A 14,386-nucleotide genomic window follows, 5' to 3' on the forward strand; every position below is an offset into this window, starting at 1 on the left:
ACACCCCAAAAAAATGCTGCCGTCTCACTTTTAATTCATTTTCTCAGCTTCCGTTGCTCCGAAATGGAAGCGGCGGCCAAATTCAAACGGGGCCTTCCGACACAGACACGTAAACAGCCTCTCATCTGTTGCTTTGAAATATAATAAGCTGCAGCGAAAAGTGCTTTGAGGATAATGACGATGTTATATACAGAAGGTAAACACGGGACGAAAACAGGCGGGGGGGGGGGCTTTACGGGGACTGAAGCGGGACAATTAATCTTTCTCTCTAGCGTTTCACATTTTGTTTCACTAAGCGTTTTGGTCCCATTACCTGTAACAGTGATTGAAAACCACGACGCCCGTTGGGCGCGTCGTCATCGATTCTTTACATCATTCTTGCTAAGCTAGCAGAGTGTGAAGGACCGGTGCGATTCGTCAATGTGTGTATATATGCGTGTGTGTGTGTGACACACGTCTTCCTCAGTTCTCAGCAGATTTGTCTAGCATGGACTTGAGGTGAGCATGCAGAGGCTCGCACACCGCCTGGTAGGCCTGCGGGCTGAGGTGAAGGTAGTCGTACATGTCCTGGTGGGAGATGCTGCCGTTGGAGTGCACAAAGCCCGGATCCACGTTCAAGAAGGAGGCGTGAGGCAGGTAGGCGACGGCTTCCCGCACCAACTGGTTCACCTTGGCGTTGCGCTCCCGTAGAGGGTTCGGGGATTTACCTCTCGGTAGGAGTCCCTGCATTTGAAGAGGTTGTTTCGGAAGAATCTCTCTGAAGTGTCACTTCAAAGCAATGCGGTTTTTCTTTTCCATTTGCTCCAAGGCGATATCTATTGTTGATGATTCAAATACCAAGTAACGGACTGGCACTGCCACCGATATTGATTGTATTGGACTAAAACGAGTCATACAGAGGCCGGTATCATAGTCACCAATATGCATATTTTAAAAAGGTGTGACTCTTGCAAATCTGATCCGGATAAATGAAGATCTAGGGATCAATGTTAAGATTGGTATTTTTTTTTCTTTACTGATTTGACACACAGGAAATCTACTCCATCCATCATCTACCGCTTATCCGGGGCCGGGTCGCGGGGGCAACAGCTTTAGCAGGGAAGCCCAGACTTCCCTCTCCCTAGCTACTTCGTCCAGCTCTCCCCGGGGGATCCCGAGTCGTTCCCAGGCAAGCTGGGTGACATAGTCTCTCCAGCGTGTCCTGGGTCTTCCTCGGGGTCTCCTCCCGGTGGGACATGACCGGAACACCTCACCGGGGAGGCGTTCAGGAGGCATCCGAATCAGATGCCCAAGCCACCTCATCTGGCTCCTCTCGATGCGGAGGAGAAGCGGCTCGACTCGGAGCCCCTCCCGGATGACTGAGCTTCTCACCTTATCTCTAAGGGAGAGCACGGACACCCTGCGGAGAAAACTCATTTCAGCCGCTTGTATCAGGGATCTCGTTCTTTCGGTCACGACCCATAGCTCGTGACCATTGGTGAGGGTTGGGACGTAGATCGACCGGTAAATTGAGAGCTTCGCCCTTTGGCTCAGCTCCTTCTTCACCACTACAGACCGATACAACGTCCGCATCACAGCAGACGCTGCACCGATCCGCCTGTCGATCTCCCGCTCCGGGTCGGGGAGGAGATCTTATATATATTATATATATTTATATTTACATAATTCGAACATGTACATCGGTTGCACGTGATTAAAATTTAGCACAAATTTTTTTCCCCCATGTTTTCCTCAAAAATAAGTGTACGACGAAGGCACGACCGGGCACTTACGAGTACGAGCGTGTGAGCGTGCGGCAGCTTGTTCTTGACCACTTGGACGATTTCCATGATGCCTCCGCAGATCTGCTCTGCGGTATGTCCGCGATTTTGAGTCCCCACCCACAGCACGACGATCTGGAAATACAAAAGCGAGAAGATGACATCACGGCATCCTCATGCTGAGAATGGATGAAACTGAACTAAATACCTTTGGGCTGATGTGGTCCAGTTCACCGTTGGTCAGTCTCCAGAGCACGTGCTGGGTGGCATCGCAGCCCACCCCGAAATTGAGGGCGTGGAGTGGGGAGAAGAGTTCCCGCCACACCTGCCCCAAAATAAAAATCAGGCTTAGACATGAGCGTAACATTTGGGGGAAAATAATGGACGTAAAGGAGAGTTTCTTACACCAAACTGATGCATGAGCTGCACCAGAAAGTCGCCGATGAAGAGGACGTCGGGTTCTTTGTCTTTGCTGTCGGACAGGAAGCGGTGGTGCTGCACACACGAAGTAGAACTATCACTTACAGGAAGTAGCATCATGGAGGATTTGTGTGATATCACGACAGTGATACAGAGTGTGAGGATAACCACAGAACAGCAAATGGAGCTTCACAGGAAAGCATGCGGCTGTGTAGTACAACTTAAGTTATTAACGTAAATACCTTTTACATTTGTGGTTTACTCACTTACATACTGCTTTCAGCATAGAGGTGGAAAAAAAAGTATTGCTTTGCAACCATCGTGTGGCTTCCTGGTGCCAATGAACTGTGTTGAATTGAAGCTTGATTTCGACAAGCAGTGCTTTGCTACTGTGTCATAGTGCCAGGGAACTGTGCTGAAGTGAATCGAGGAGCTTAATTTAGAAAAAAAGCAGTGTTTTGCCGCCATCTTGTGGCTCTTACGGGCAATTGTAAAAGTTTTTAGGGAGGTGTCAGTTTAATACTGTCACTATCGAATCAATTATAAATCAACTAATTCAGTAATCGGTTGAAACGGGACTTTCTGCCAATGGAGGGGGCTGATAAGCTGCAAAACAGTCAAAAGTAATTTATCGCAGGACAATGGAGCTTCAGGAAGACTGGAGATGTGTGGCTGCTGTAATATGGTACGTCGATGGTCTGGGCAAACATTTTGGTTCGATTTATATTTTAGGTTGACTCATTCGGCTTAGTCAACTTTTTTCTAGCCCTGCATCATTTAATGTACTAGCGGATGCTAGCGATCCGTTGGGTGAGCGGGGTTTTGCATGTGGATTTGTCTCGTTGGACCAAAATGCATGTAGATTGACCGTATGACGACCTGGCCGTCACTAGGGAGATGACGCACATTAAAATAACGTTGAGACACAAACCCACCATCGACATCCATCGTCCGTCTCCTTGGGTATCCTCACAGGGGGTGGGTGTGGCGGCCGGATTTCGCTCGTCAGCGCTCATGGCTCAGCTTCGATCTGTGTCTCAAAGCCGGCACGTATGGCTTCGGCACTTTCTGTTTCATCGACACACACAAAAAACAACACGCAGTAAAGAAAATGCGCATAAGGCGAACCGATCGCTTGTTCTAAACGCCAATTAAATTAGCACTAGCAGCTAGCGTTTCTGTTTTGTGTTTGTTTATTTCAAAACAAATGCGGGTTGTTTGAAATTTTCGCGTTAAATTTAATTGTGCGTCAAATTATGAATTGGAGTAAACCATCATAAACTTACATGCACGTTGAAAATAGATAACTATTCCGTGCAAAATCCCATCGTATCCCCAAAAAATCAGTTTCAGGAAGTCAAGGTTTATGCTCACCAAACGTACCATAGCTCCCATGGGGGTTACAGCACAATCCATTTCGAAACATTTCACACCGTTCATAGTATTTTACGACCACGATTCAACATAAGAAAAAAACGATAAATATGTGGTATGTGAATACTGGGCTTGATTCCCTATAAATGATAAAATGGGAGAAAAGGATGAACTCCGTTAGCAGACTCCCCTCCAAGCCTGTCTCAATGGACCGGTCCTATCTCGTTCGGACTATGAAGAGCACCACCGCTGCTCTCGACAGGCGCATAAGCAACAAGCATCGCGTTGGACGTGACGGTAAAAATTTTATGAACGCGCCGTGATGTCGCTCAATCTCTCGGTAATTGTTTTGGAATAGTTTTATTTGGACGTTTGTACGAAATGTCCGCCGTTAATTCCGCCATACTGTCTCTATTGTCCTTTATTTTTATTTTCTTATAGATCAATTCGGCTCATTTAAACCTTAGTCGTTAAAATAGTTGTGTGCCAGGTTATATGTTGAAATCAACTAGCGAACACATGCACGTTCAATAAAGATCATGAAGGAGATTAAAAAATCCCGTCATCTTCCAAAATGGAATGAAGTCCTCACGGTCACGGCACGTACTATTGCTGCCCCTGGAGGCAAAATGGAATTGTATTTTGAAAAACTTGCCTCCCTTAGTGGTATTTTACAACTCTTATTCAAAATAGGGGAAAATAAATATTATATATTAAACACTGCGTTTGATTTGTTTAAATAGGGAAATGGCAGAAAGGGGTGCGCTATGATATGGAACTCCCCTGTTGGAGTGCGTCAATGAACCTGTCCAGTGCGATATTTAAGCGCGCCACCGCTGCGCTCCCATGGCGCATCTGTAGCGACGAGTTTGGAGCGACAGTTAAATTTTTTTATAAATCGCCGTGAGGTAGGTTAAACTGTCGGCAGTTGGTTTTCAATGTTTTATATTTAGGATTCTCTGCTAATTCAGCCATACCCAGCTCAAGTTTGTCGTAGCTAACTTGGACAGAGTGTAGTAACTTAATTCAGGTGCGTCTTCAGTTAAAATTGCACCTGTTGGGCATCACCTCTGTACGGCTAACGGGCGTGCTCGGCTGCAGCGTTTATGAGCCCTGGTACAGAGTGAATTTTTTGTTTGTTTTAAATATGACAAATGTGGATTGGTTTGCAGGTGCCGTGGCCTCCTCTGATCTGATCCGTCTCTTGTTCTGGCTTTGCTGACATCCGATAGATGGCGACCTCGCCAGTCTGTAAGTAACGAGGACGTTTGATCGAATACAGTACGTACCTGCAACAGTGCCACAACATAAGCTACATACACTTGCACACAATAAATCAATGTGCTGTTTTGGTATTTATTGAACGATATATTTTGCATTAGGGTAGAACTGCTATGCGTCATCTGAGAGTTGTTTGAAATATTTAGCTTGTGTTGCTACACAAAAAAGTAAAGCCTCAGTATGATAAATTTTACTATTACTAATAGGTGTACAAATACTCACTACAACTACTAACTAAGAGTCCATGGGTAAATATTTCTGCGCCTCAGTACCTTTGGGCTCTGGTGCTATCCTGAAGACATGCACAACATGGAGACTTGTCACCAACCCTCATTAAGCTGCAGTAAGACTAGTTGTATTTTTTGCAGAGGATAAAGAATCTATGCCTGATGTGTATTGTTGTATTATGTCTGTCTGCATGTGTTGCTCCACATTTTGTGTTTCAACTATCCGTTTTAAAGGGTTACACCATGACACATGTTATTAATGAGCCTATCAGTGCAGTTTTGTTACATGGACTTTCCTAAAGCAAATTTGTGTGGTTGTTTTAACCCTGGAGAACCCAAGAACCCTGTTCTTCTTTGGAAAATGAAGAATTACCCATTAAATGGCTGGTATACAGTATGTTCACTGAACACTAAAATATGTTTTTTCAAATATTCAATGCTTTAATCCTAATTTAGGATTAGGGCCAAATTGGACCGTTTGGGATTTAAGGGTAGCATTTGAGTTCAGAATTTATAGGGGCCAAATTTGACCCCGAGGATTCTCCAGGGTTAAACGTACAATGCATAATTTTTTTTAATTTGATGTTTAGTTTGACAGTAAATGTCAACTGCCAGGTGCAATAAAACTCCTTTGTTAAAAATTGGGAGCTATAATATACACTATGTTTGGCACACACAAATTCTCCCCCCCCGCCCCCCAAGTCAAGATGAACCACGCAGCAGAGGAGCGATCCATCAGCGCCTGCAAATGCCAAGCAGGCACGAGCAAGCACAAAACGAAACGGCTGAGGTCGCGTAAGGAGCGCAGTCAGACGAGAGGCAGGAAGGACTGCTGCCAGCTCAAAATGGGCCGCTGCCACCTTGACGGCGGCCTGGATGTCAGGCACCTGCACGGCTGCTGCCGTCACGGCAGGAGGAGGGACGGTGCGTCGCCTCCACCGCCGCCGCTCTGCGAGGCGCTGGCTCCCACGCAGGAAGCCAGCGTCATCACGGAGGCCCGCCTCATCGGCCACCGGGGGCTCTTCAATCGCGAGGTCAAGTCCATCGACATTGAGCGGCTGTTATTCGGGAAGAAGGAGGCAACGGTTAAGGAGACGTCTTCGCATGTCATGAGTGACGCCAGTGGCCCCGATGAGGAGGTTCAAGCCACTCGGGCCCAGGAAAGCCAGGCGTCAGATAAGACGCCGAGCCAAAGAGAACAAGAGCAACCTTCATCCGCATGTTCTGCCGACGCCCCGTTGGCAAAGACCCGGAAACCCGATCCGCGCCAGAGGCCGCCGCCTTCTGCCGACCGCGCAAAGAAGCCCCCCGAGCAAGAGCGAGCACCCACCCCCATCCTTCGTCGACCCGTCGCTGCGGAAACCGGGGTGAAGGCGCACGCCCAAAGTCAAGGCGCCACCCGGGAGTCCGTCGCCGCCGTGTCTCGGCGCCTGCGCGAGGCCTTGCGCTTCCCTTCGGCGAAGAAGCGCGACCTGGTGGCGGAGAGCAGGGAGGTGCTGCTGCGAGCCCTGCGAGAGGCGCACGGCCAGCGCCTGCAGGAGAACCTCCTCCACATGCGCTCGGGCGGCAGGCCACGCCCTCACCAGAGGAGGGAGGTGCACCATCGGAAAGCCCGCGACAGACGCTTGACGCCAGGTAGGTCCGCGAGCTCCAGAAGCCCAAATACGCTGTGCTTGTATTCTCGGGGGCGTTGAATCGATGGCAACTGGACTATTCCGGTATGTTTCGTGACTGTCGTTAAGAAATCAAGATTTACTCCGCTTAGACAATTGTGTTACCATTTTGATTTCATGGTTCATATGGCGTTTATAATAACCGTCGCTGTCATCACAGCAACCGTTTTGCTAGTAGGGTTGCCAACCCGGACAAAAGTTAGCTTTCTTTCAGGAATGGAAGCTGGCTCTTGACTGACGAGGAGGACACGTCTTAATAATATTTAAACAAAAAAGTAAATGCATTGAACATTTATTTTAAAATGTTTTATTTGAGATTCAAATAGGTCATTAGGGGGGTGGGGGGAGAGGAAAAACGGCATTCCAGACTTTGGTATTTTAAAAATTATTTTCAACCATTCTTTTCCCTTAGTTTTTTATTTTTTAATTTACGCATTGGCTGACAAAAAGCTTTGTTCATTCATTCTAACTCTAACCCCCCCCCCCCCCACACGGAGACGAACAACCATCCGCGCTCACGCTCACACCTAGGGACAATTTAGAGTTTTCAATCAGCCTGCCACGCATGTTTTTGGAATGTGGGAGGAAACCGGAGCACCCGGAGAAAACCCACGCAGGCCCGGGGAGAACATGCAAACTCCACACAGGGAGGCCGGAGCTGGAATCGAACCCGGTACCTCTGCACTGTGAAGCCGACGTGCTAACCACTGGACTACCGGGCCGCCAGCTTCGTTCATATCGAAGTGAATAAACGGCAATGTTTTGTTGTTGTTTTTTTTTTTAGACGCATTCCCATCACCATTTCAAGCCCACTCATCGGATGCCTTCTTTTTCGGAAGTGAGGACTCTCTGGTTTTGGGAAACGCAAGGAAAGGAACGAAGCAGGTTTCCTGGGGTCTCGGTGGCTCGCCACTGCAGCACGTCAGCCAGGTATGAACGTCTTTTATTTATTTATTTTTTTTGCCTTTAGCCGCTTCAACCTCTCCGTTGTCTCCTGTGAAGCTCGGCGCTTGGCTAACAAGCCCAAAGGACAGCTCGGCGGGCTTCTTGGAGGACATCATCAGGCCTCGCATCTTGCCGGAGTTCAGCATGGACTTCGGTCCCTCCAGTTCTTCGTCTGCGGCGGTTCACGGTCTGTTCGACCTGCCGGACTCCTGGTCAGCGGAACCCCCGGCGTACGACTTCGGCAAAGCCACCATCGCATCGGATCCCTTCGAGGACCTTTTTGCGCAGGGACGGTGGAGTCCGTCGCAGGCGCGCTCCACGCGACACGGCCCCAGTCGGGAGCTGTCAGGCCGATATTCACAGGAGGACTTTCCCCTGCAGCGGGACGCCTTATTTGAAAGTCAACAGTATTCCTTCGCCCCCACTTTTTCCTCCCACCCTTTAACCTCCCTCCGCGACCACCCTTACAGTCTCGAAAGCACTCCGTCTTTATTCGCGTCCTTGTCAAGCCCCAAGCACTGGTCCTTTCACCCCAGGAAACTATACTAATGCACCACTTCAATTAGAACTCTAGGAAAAAAGTCTTCTTGACAAAAAACATGTCCGAACGCTCTATCCTGATGGATATTGCACGATTGGAATAAGAATTCTGCAGATTATTCCATTCGTTTTCTTCATCCATCTCAGGCGGCTGCCATTTTGTCCTACACCGCCCCCTGCTGGCGACCGAAATTTATGTCTCGGTGCTCCCGGGCTCGCACTGCAAACGTCTCGAGACCGAACCCAGAAAACTGCTGTGAACGCTCCTGATTGCAAGCTGGGGGGGCACGTCGATGTCAATTTCTGTCAGCATAAGAGGGCGGTATAGCAGGACAAAATGGCAGCCGTGTCAAATAGATGAAAACAAATTGAATAATCGGATTAATTCCACGAATGCGATATTCAGCAAAATGTCATATTTAGATGAGTTATTAGGACTTATTTTAGTTCTTTGCTAAACACTCATCATAAGCCATTGGGTCTCCTATAAAAATAAACAGTGAAAGTGTGCCGTTTGATTTAGGAATAGTCACGGCTTATCGGTGAGCTTGTCTCTCAAAAACTCGTTAGTCAAGGCGCTCGTATCTCAAGGCACCACTGTCATGACATGAAGAAAATCTAAGTTAGACACGTGCATTTTATTTCAGAATTTCCAACAGTTCCCCGGTGTCTGTGACCCCCACCCCTCCGGTGTCTGTGACCCCCCCGGGTGTCTGTGACCTATGTTCATTCAAATGAGCCCAAAAATATCAAGGATGAGAGGACCATGTTTTTGTAGTTGCTGCTAAAATGACGCTGTTCTCAATTCACCTTCTGCAGATTAAATGAACCGGATGACTGAGAATCTACACCAACTATTTAATCCGTGTAAAAATGTCCATCCGCTATGAGAGTCTGAGTGTCCGAATCTCCCAAATCGTCCTTGTCCGGCGCCGCCGCCGCCCGAGTTTCTTCATTCTCCTCCGTCTCGGGTTTGCTCCCCGCCTTGACGGCACGCCGCAGCTGACTCCAGAACAGCTCGCGGGCTTGCTCGGGGTCGACGCAATCCGAGGCGGGCCACTGCAGGTACGTCTTCTTCAGCATGACCTTCCTCATGCGGTGGAAGGAAGATATTTGGCGTTCGGTGACGGGCTCCAGGAAGACGAGCAGGAGCACGTCGCGGTGTTCGTCGAAGAGCCGGTAGCTGGCCAGCTGGATCTCCAGAGAGCACCACTCGCTTTGGAGGAAATTGCGGCTCACCACGCAGATGGTCTTGCGACTGCTGTACACAGCCGCCACGATGTTGTCCACGATGTCCCGGCCGGGCTCGAAGTCGCGGTGATGCAGGCACAGTTTCAAGGACGAGCCATTGCCCTCCAGGTTGGGCAGCAGCTGCAGCATGACCCAGTCCTCGTCGTTGGAGTTGTACGACACGAAGGCGTCGTAGGCGCAATTCTCTTCCTCCTCTCGGAACCTGCGCCAGCGCTCGCCGAACCAGGAGCGAAAGGCGTAGTAGCCGTATTTGATTTTCCAGTAGAGTTTGACGTAAAGCAGCGGGACGGCGGCCAACAGGGCGACGGCGGCGGACGTGCTGAAGAAGAGATACTTGCCCAGGTCGATGTAGCACACGTCGGTTTCAAAGTTGTAGAAGTTGCTCTTCTCGCCCTCCTGGCACGGCAGATTGTAGACGTAAACCACTTGGACCCTGTCGTTGTGCACCGTCCAGTTCTGAAGCAAGCTGTTGAGGCAAGTGCAGCTGAGCGGAAGATGGCGGATGTCCAAGTAGCGCAGGCGGGGCAGACCGTTCAACACGTCCACGTCGAGGCTTTGGATGCCGTTGTGGGTGAGCTGCAAGGTCTGCAAGCCGCTCAGGTTGCCAAACACCTTCCCGGAGAAGTTCTGGATGCCGGCGTTCTCCAGAGTCAACTTGGTCAAGTTGCGCAGGTTCTTAAAAACCCCCGGCGGCAGCCTGATGTTCACGTCGCAGCACTTGTCCAGCGTGAGGAAACGCAGGTCCGTCAGCTCGTCCAAGGCGTCGGCGGCAAAGTACGAGATTTGATTGTTGGTGAGATAAAGGGAGGTGAGCCTGCCGAGGCCGCGGAACAGCTTGTGCGGCAAGTGGGTGAGGCCATAAGGACGCTGGCCTCCCAGCTTCAAGTCGCCCAGCCTGCTGAAGTTCACAAACGGGGAGCTGGCGTTCATGCTGGAGAACTGAATGAAGTTCTCCTCCAGATCTAGCACCGTGAGCGTGTGCCGAAAGGCGGCGTGGAGGCTCATGTCGATCTGTCTCAGCTTGTTCCCGTCCAGGTACAACTTGGAGAGGCGTCCCAGTCCTTGAAACCCCGCCGAATGAATCCGGGCGATTTTGTTCCCGCCGAGGTCCAGCGTGGTCAGATAGCCCAGGCGGTGGAACGTCCGGTCGAAGATGACCGAGATGCGATTGTTGCGCAAGTTGAGGGTCTGCAGCGCAAAGAGATCTTCAAAAGAGTCGTCGAACAAGTCAGTGAGGAGGTTGTTATCCAGACGCAAGGTCTTGAGTCTGCGCAGCCCCTTGAGAGCTTTCTGGCTGAGAAAGGAGATGGTGTTGATGTTTAAATTCAGCGTCCCGACGTTTGGCGTGTGAACGAAGGCGTAGGCGGACACCTTGAGGATGCGGTTGTAACGGAAACTGAGCTCCTCCAACTCCCGGAAAGGACGCACCTGCCGGCAGGAGTACAAGTTGGTCAGGTGGTTGTGCTCCAGGACCAGTTTTTTGAAATACCGGTTCTCGCCAAGGAAACCCAGGCAATTCAAGATTTGGTCTCGGGAGTTCTTCAGAGGATTTCCCGACAGATCCAGAGATGTTATGATTGTCGGGCAACGGGACAGCGTGTCGCTTTTCAATTCCCTGATGCCGTTGCTGCCCAGCCGCAGCGCCTTGAGACTTTTCACCTTGCGCCTCAGCAGCTCGCACAGCGCCAGGAGCCGGGAGTTGTTTTTCACCCCCGTGCCCGTGAAGTCCACGTGGCCCACGTGGATGTTGCTGATGTTCAACAGCGTCATCACGTCGACCGCCGTCGAGTGCAAGTTGAGGTAGTTGGTCCGCGCCAGGTCCACGTCCAGAAAAGCCTCGGCGGACAGTCGGGAATTGTAGGACAGATCCAAGATCTTGACGGCGGACAGGAAGAAGCGCTCGCATCCCAACGTGGACAGGTTGTTTCGACACAGATACAACTTGGAGAGGGATTGAGGAAACGGGATGCGGTTGTGGTGCAGAGACGTGAAGTTGTTGAGGCAGAGGTTGAGTTGAAACAGGTGGCTCAGGTTGGACACGGAACGGACGATTTCCGTGAAGTTGGCGAGGAGGTTCTGCTGCAGCATTAGAGTGGAGAGCTCGGGCGTGGCCGAGAAAATTCCTCCCGCGAGCCGCTTGAGTCGATTGGCCCTCAGAGAGAGAAAGGTCAGATTGTGCAAGCTGGCAAACAGCGAAGGCCTCAGCTCGGAGATGTTGTTGAAGGACAAGTTCAGGGACCTGAGTTGACGCAGTTCCCCGAAAGCGGAGCTCTCGATGGCCCTCAGACGGTTGTTGTCCAACCGAAGTAGGCGAAGTTCCTGGAAACGGGCGAAGGCTTTATCGGGTATGAACCTGATCGGGTTGCCCAAAATGCTGAGATTGACGATGTGGTGCGGCAGGTCGTCCATGATGACCGAGATGTTCGTCTCCCTTCGCTGGTTGCATTTGAAGCTGCGTCGATTCGAGTTCCTCTCTTCGATGCAGTTTTTAAAGGTATACGCCGCCGCCGCCACCAGGACCAGCCCAAAGGGCAACAGTCGATAGACGACAGCCGCCATTCCGACGCCTTCCCGCGTTACTTTTGGACCTTCATCGGGGTAATCTGAGGGTAGAAACCAGGACAGATCGCGTCAATCTTTACGATCGCCCGAAAACAGCATCTGCCAGAATTTTGAACGCGTTGTTGTCCTCCAACGAAAACCTCACGCGGTTAATCTCGGCGCACAAACCTTATTCGTCTGGAGACGCCGTTCACGAGCTGAAACGTTGAAATTGCCGGCAAAAAAAATTCCACTCCCGGACGTGAAGTTCTTTTGTGCGTAGCTAAACCGAGATAGAAATAAGCTAACTAGCACTAGCTAGCGAATCACTGTGCGACGTTGACACCTCTTCGCATGTTATACGGTACCTTTGCTAACGCGATGAACACCGAGAATACGTTTTTCCGTCGTAAACAACAATCATTTTTCTTTTGTGCGTAGCTGAACCGAGATAGAAATAAGCTAACTAGCACTAGCTAGCGAATCACTGTGCGACGCCGACACCTCTTCGCATGTTATACGGTACCTTCGCTAACGCGATCACCACCGAGAATACGTTTTTCCGTTGTAAACCCCAACAATCATTTTTCTTTTGTGCGTAGCTAAACTGAGATAGAAATAAGCTAACTCGCACTTGCTAGCGAATCACTGTGGGACGTTGACACCTCTTCGCATGTTATACGGTACCTTTGCTAACGCGATCACCACCGAGAATCCGTTTTTCCGTCGTAAACGCCAACAATCATTTTACTGCCCTTTTCTTCGAGGTCGAATTTGAGGTTTTGGCTCCGTCCAAACGGTCGCCGCGTAAACCGCACGGGCTGCCTGATGACCTCTTTATTCTTCAAAGCGCAGATGGCGGATTTTGCAAAACCAATCTGTGGCGCAAAATGACAAACGCAAAAATCATTTCATGTCTAGCCTTTACTTCCCTTTTGTTTGTCGACAGTATTACGATTTGTGGTCGCGAACCAAGGCGAGGTTTCGTGGAAGATTTTGTTTGTCAACTGAATTGTTCGTGAACAGAAGTTCCGCTGTGTTGCCACTTCAGGACCTGGACGATTCGTTGGAGATTCTCTGTGCTCCCCTGTATTATTGTTCACCTCGGCCTATTAACAACTCACCATTATTCGGGGGGGGGGGGGGGGGGGGGTTGGGGTCCTCTTTCTGTTAGAACCTCAGGTGCCACATGATGGTGACGAATTCACGGCTAATAGGAAACTAGTAATGAATCTCAAGGCATTGATATCGTGAAGTCATACTTGCTGACTGTTCGTTGATCTTTTTATGTGATGGAGGAGCTCAGTCTTGAGAATGAGTTGCTAATGGAAGATAATGTCATTTTTTTAAAGGATTCCGGCCCGGACGTTTCACACTTGGCTAGCCAACCGGACTCCATTTCCTGATGTCGCTCACGACGCCGCATCCCTTCAAGTCAAACATTCAACAAGCGTAAAGTAAGTACAGAAATGAGCCTTTATTAAATCCCATTTATTTATTTCCATTCCAAGTGCTCATTTTCTTTGACAAAGTGAACAACTTGGCTGTTTTTCTTTTGGGGAGGAGGGGGGGGGGATTGATTGGCATTTCAATTCATTTCCAATGGGGAAAATGCATTTGATTTAAATGCATTTGATGTACGAAAAGAAAATTGTTGCGAGCTCGAACAAATTGAACGTGTACACACACGTCACGCATCGAGTTGGCTTCTGACACACATTAAACCTCGAGTGTAAATCCTCATTCGAGCGCCTGCACATAAATGTGATGCTGACATTTCCTGGTTAAAAATGTCATTTCCCTTTTCACATTCTTAACAGGACCCAGTTGCACACGGGAGTTCTTGTTTCGCTATCTTTTTTTTTTCTTTTTTACAGCTACGTTGTATTACCTATAATTAATCAAATGCATCAATTAAAGAATTAAAATAAAATTTCAACAATGATTTGACAACACTCGCGCGCCCATGTGAGGTTGAAATATGTAAAATGATTTATTTTAATCTTAAAATAATGGACTCTCATTTTGCATAATGAATATAATCCTAGTTAAAGCACTTAAAGCTTACGTCCAACAAAATGACCAAATCCACTTTAAAAGGTACTTATCGATCACGTGATTCAAAAACGGAGTAACTTCCCCCCGCTTCTGCAATATAAATGAATAATATGTTAGTTTAACATCTATTAATCATGTGCGACGGCTGTAAATGTTCAAATTATTTGAAGTCAAAGGACTTTTTTTTTTCCTTCTGTACATCGGACTCTTGATTGTTTTAAATGTTGGATGGGCCACATTCAATGACGGCGGGCGGCATACAGCCCATGAGCCATATTTGACCCACTGCTACGTGATGGGGATTATATAAAATTCA

General features: G+C 49.0%; 3 protein-coding genes and 1 long non-coding RNA gene across 6 annotated transcripts in view; 1 reads left to right on the top strand and 3 right to left on the bottom strand.

Annotated features, from left to right (window-relative positions):
* LOC127600709 (uncharacterized) overlaps window positions 1–14,386 on the bottom strand; it is a 131,071-nt gene that overhangs the window by 20,302 nt on the left and 96,383 nt on the right. The window lies entirely within an intron of this gene.
* Window positions 451–3,599, bottom strand: pafah1b3 (platelet-activating factor acetylhydrolase, isoform Ib, gamma subunit). Its single transcript, XM_052065324.1, has 6 exons — window positions 3,467–3,599; window positions 3,116–3,248; window positions 2,166–2,255; window positions 1,969–2,085; window positions 1,773–1,895; window positions 451–723 (listed from the first exon to the last, which is right to left on the bottom strand). Exons 2-6 carry the CDS (start codon window positions 3,194–3,196, stop codon window positions 463–465), a joined length of 672 nt encoding a protein of 223 aa, XP_051921284.1. The 5' UTR covers window positions 3,197–3,248; window positions 3,467–3,599; the 3' UTR covers window positions 451–462.
* On the top strand, window positions 3,684–8,848 carry LOC127600515 (uncharacterized). Of its 2 annotated transcripts, XM_052065151.1 has the most exons (6): window positions 3,684–3,894; window positions 4,298–4,462; window positions 4,727–4,805; window positions 5,765–6,697; window positions 7,520–7,665; window positions 7,738–8,848. In XM_052065151.1, exons 3-6 carry the CDS (start codon window positions 4,787–4,789, stop codon window positions 8,227–8,229), a joined length of 1,590 nt encoding a protein of 529 aa, XP_051921111.1. In that variant the 5' UTR covers window positions 3,684–3,894; window positions 4,298–4,462; window positions 4,727–4,786; the 3' UTR covers window positions 8,230–8,848. The 2 variants fall into 2 exon arrangements, with proteins under 2 accessions (XP_051921111.1, XP_051921112.1); XM_052065152.1 differs by lacking the exon at window positions 4,298–4,462.
* tlr21 (toll-like receptor 21) lies at window positions 8,925–12,045 on the bottom strand. Its single transcript, XM_052065002.1, has one exon. The coding sequence runs from the start codon at window positions 12,028–12,030 to the stop codon at window positions 9,079–9,081; it is 2,952 nt and encodes a 983-aa protein (XP_051920962.1). The 5' UTR covers window positions 12,031–12,045; the 3' UTR covers window positions 8,925–9,078.

This window comes from Hippocampus zosterae, chromosome 5 (assembly GCF_025434085.1).
Source record: "Hippocampus zosterae strain Florida chromosome 5, ASM2543408v3, whole genome shotgun sequence".
Classification (NCBI taxonomy): Eukaryota; Metazoa; Chordata; class Actinopteri; order Syngnathiformes; family Syngnathidae; genus Hippocampus; species Hippocampus zosterae.

What these genes read in the sequence shown, in the direction of transcription:
- pafah1b3 (XM_052065324.1), bottom strand. Translation starts at nt 3,196, where the DNA reads ATGAGCGCTGACGAGCGAAATCCGGCCGCCACACCCACCCCCTGTGAG. An exon ending in ACGGACGATGGATGTCGATG is followed by an intron (nt 2,256 to 3,115) that starts GTGGGTTTGTGT and finishes TCGTGTGTGCAG; the next exon opens with CACCACCGCTTCCTGTCCGA. An exon ending in AGCTCATGCATCAGTTTGGT is followed by an intron (nt 2,086 to 2,165) that starts GTAAGAAACTCT and finishes ATTTTGGGGCAG; the next exon opens with GTGTGGCGGGAACTCTTCTC.
- LOC127600515 (XM_052065151.1), top strand. An exon ending in CGACAGACGCTTGACGCCAG is followed by an intron (nt 6,698 to 7,519) that starts GTAGGTCCGCGA and finishes TTTTTTTTTTAG; the next exon opens with ACGCATTCCCATCACCATTT. An exon ending in CACTGCAGCACGTCAGCCAG is followed by an intron (nt 7,666 to 7,737) that starts GTATGAACGTCT and finishes TCTCCTGTGAAG; the next exon opens with CTCGGCGCTTGGCTAACAAG.
- tlr21 (XM_052065002.1), bottom strand. Translation starts at nt 12,030, where the DNA reads ATGGCGGCTGTCGTCTATCGACTGTTGCCCTTTGGGCTGGTCCTGGTG.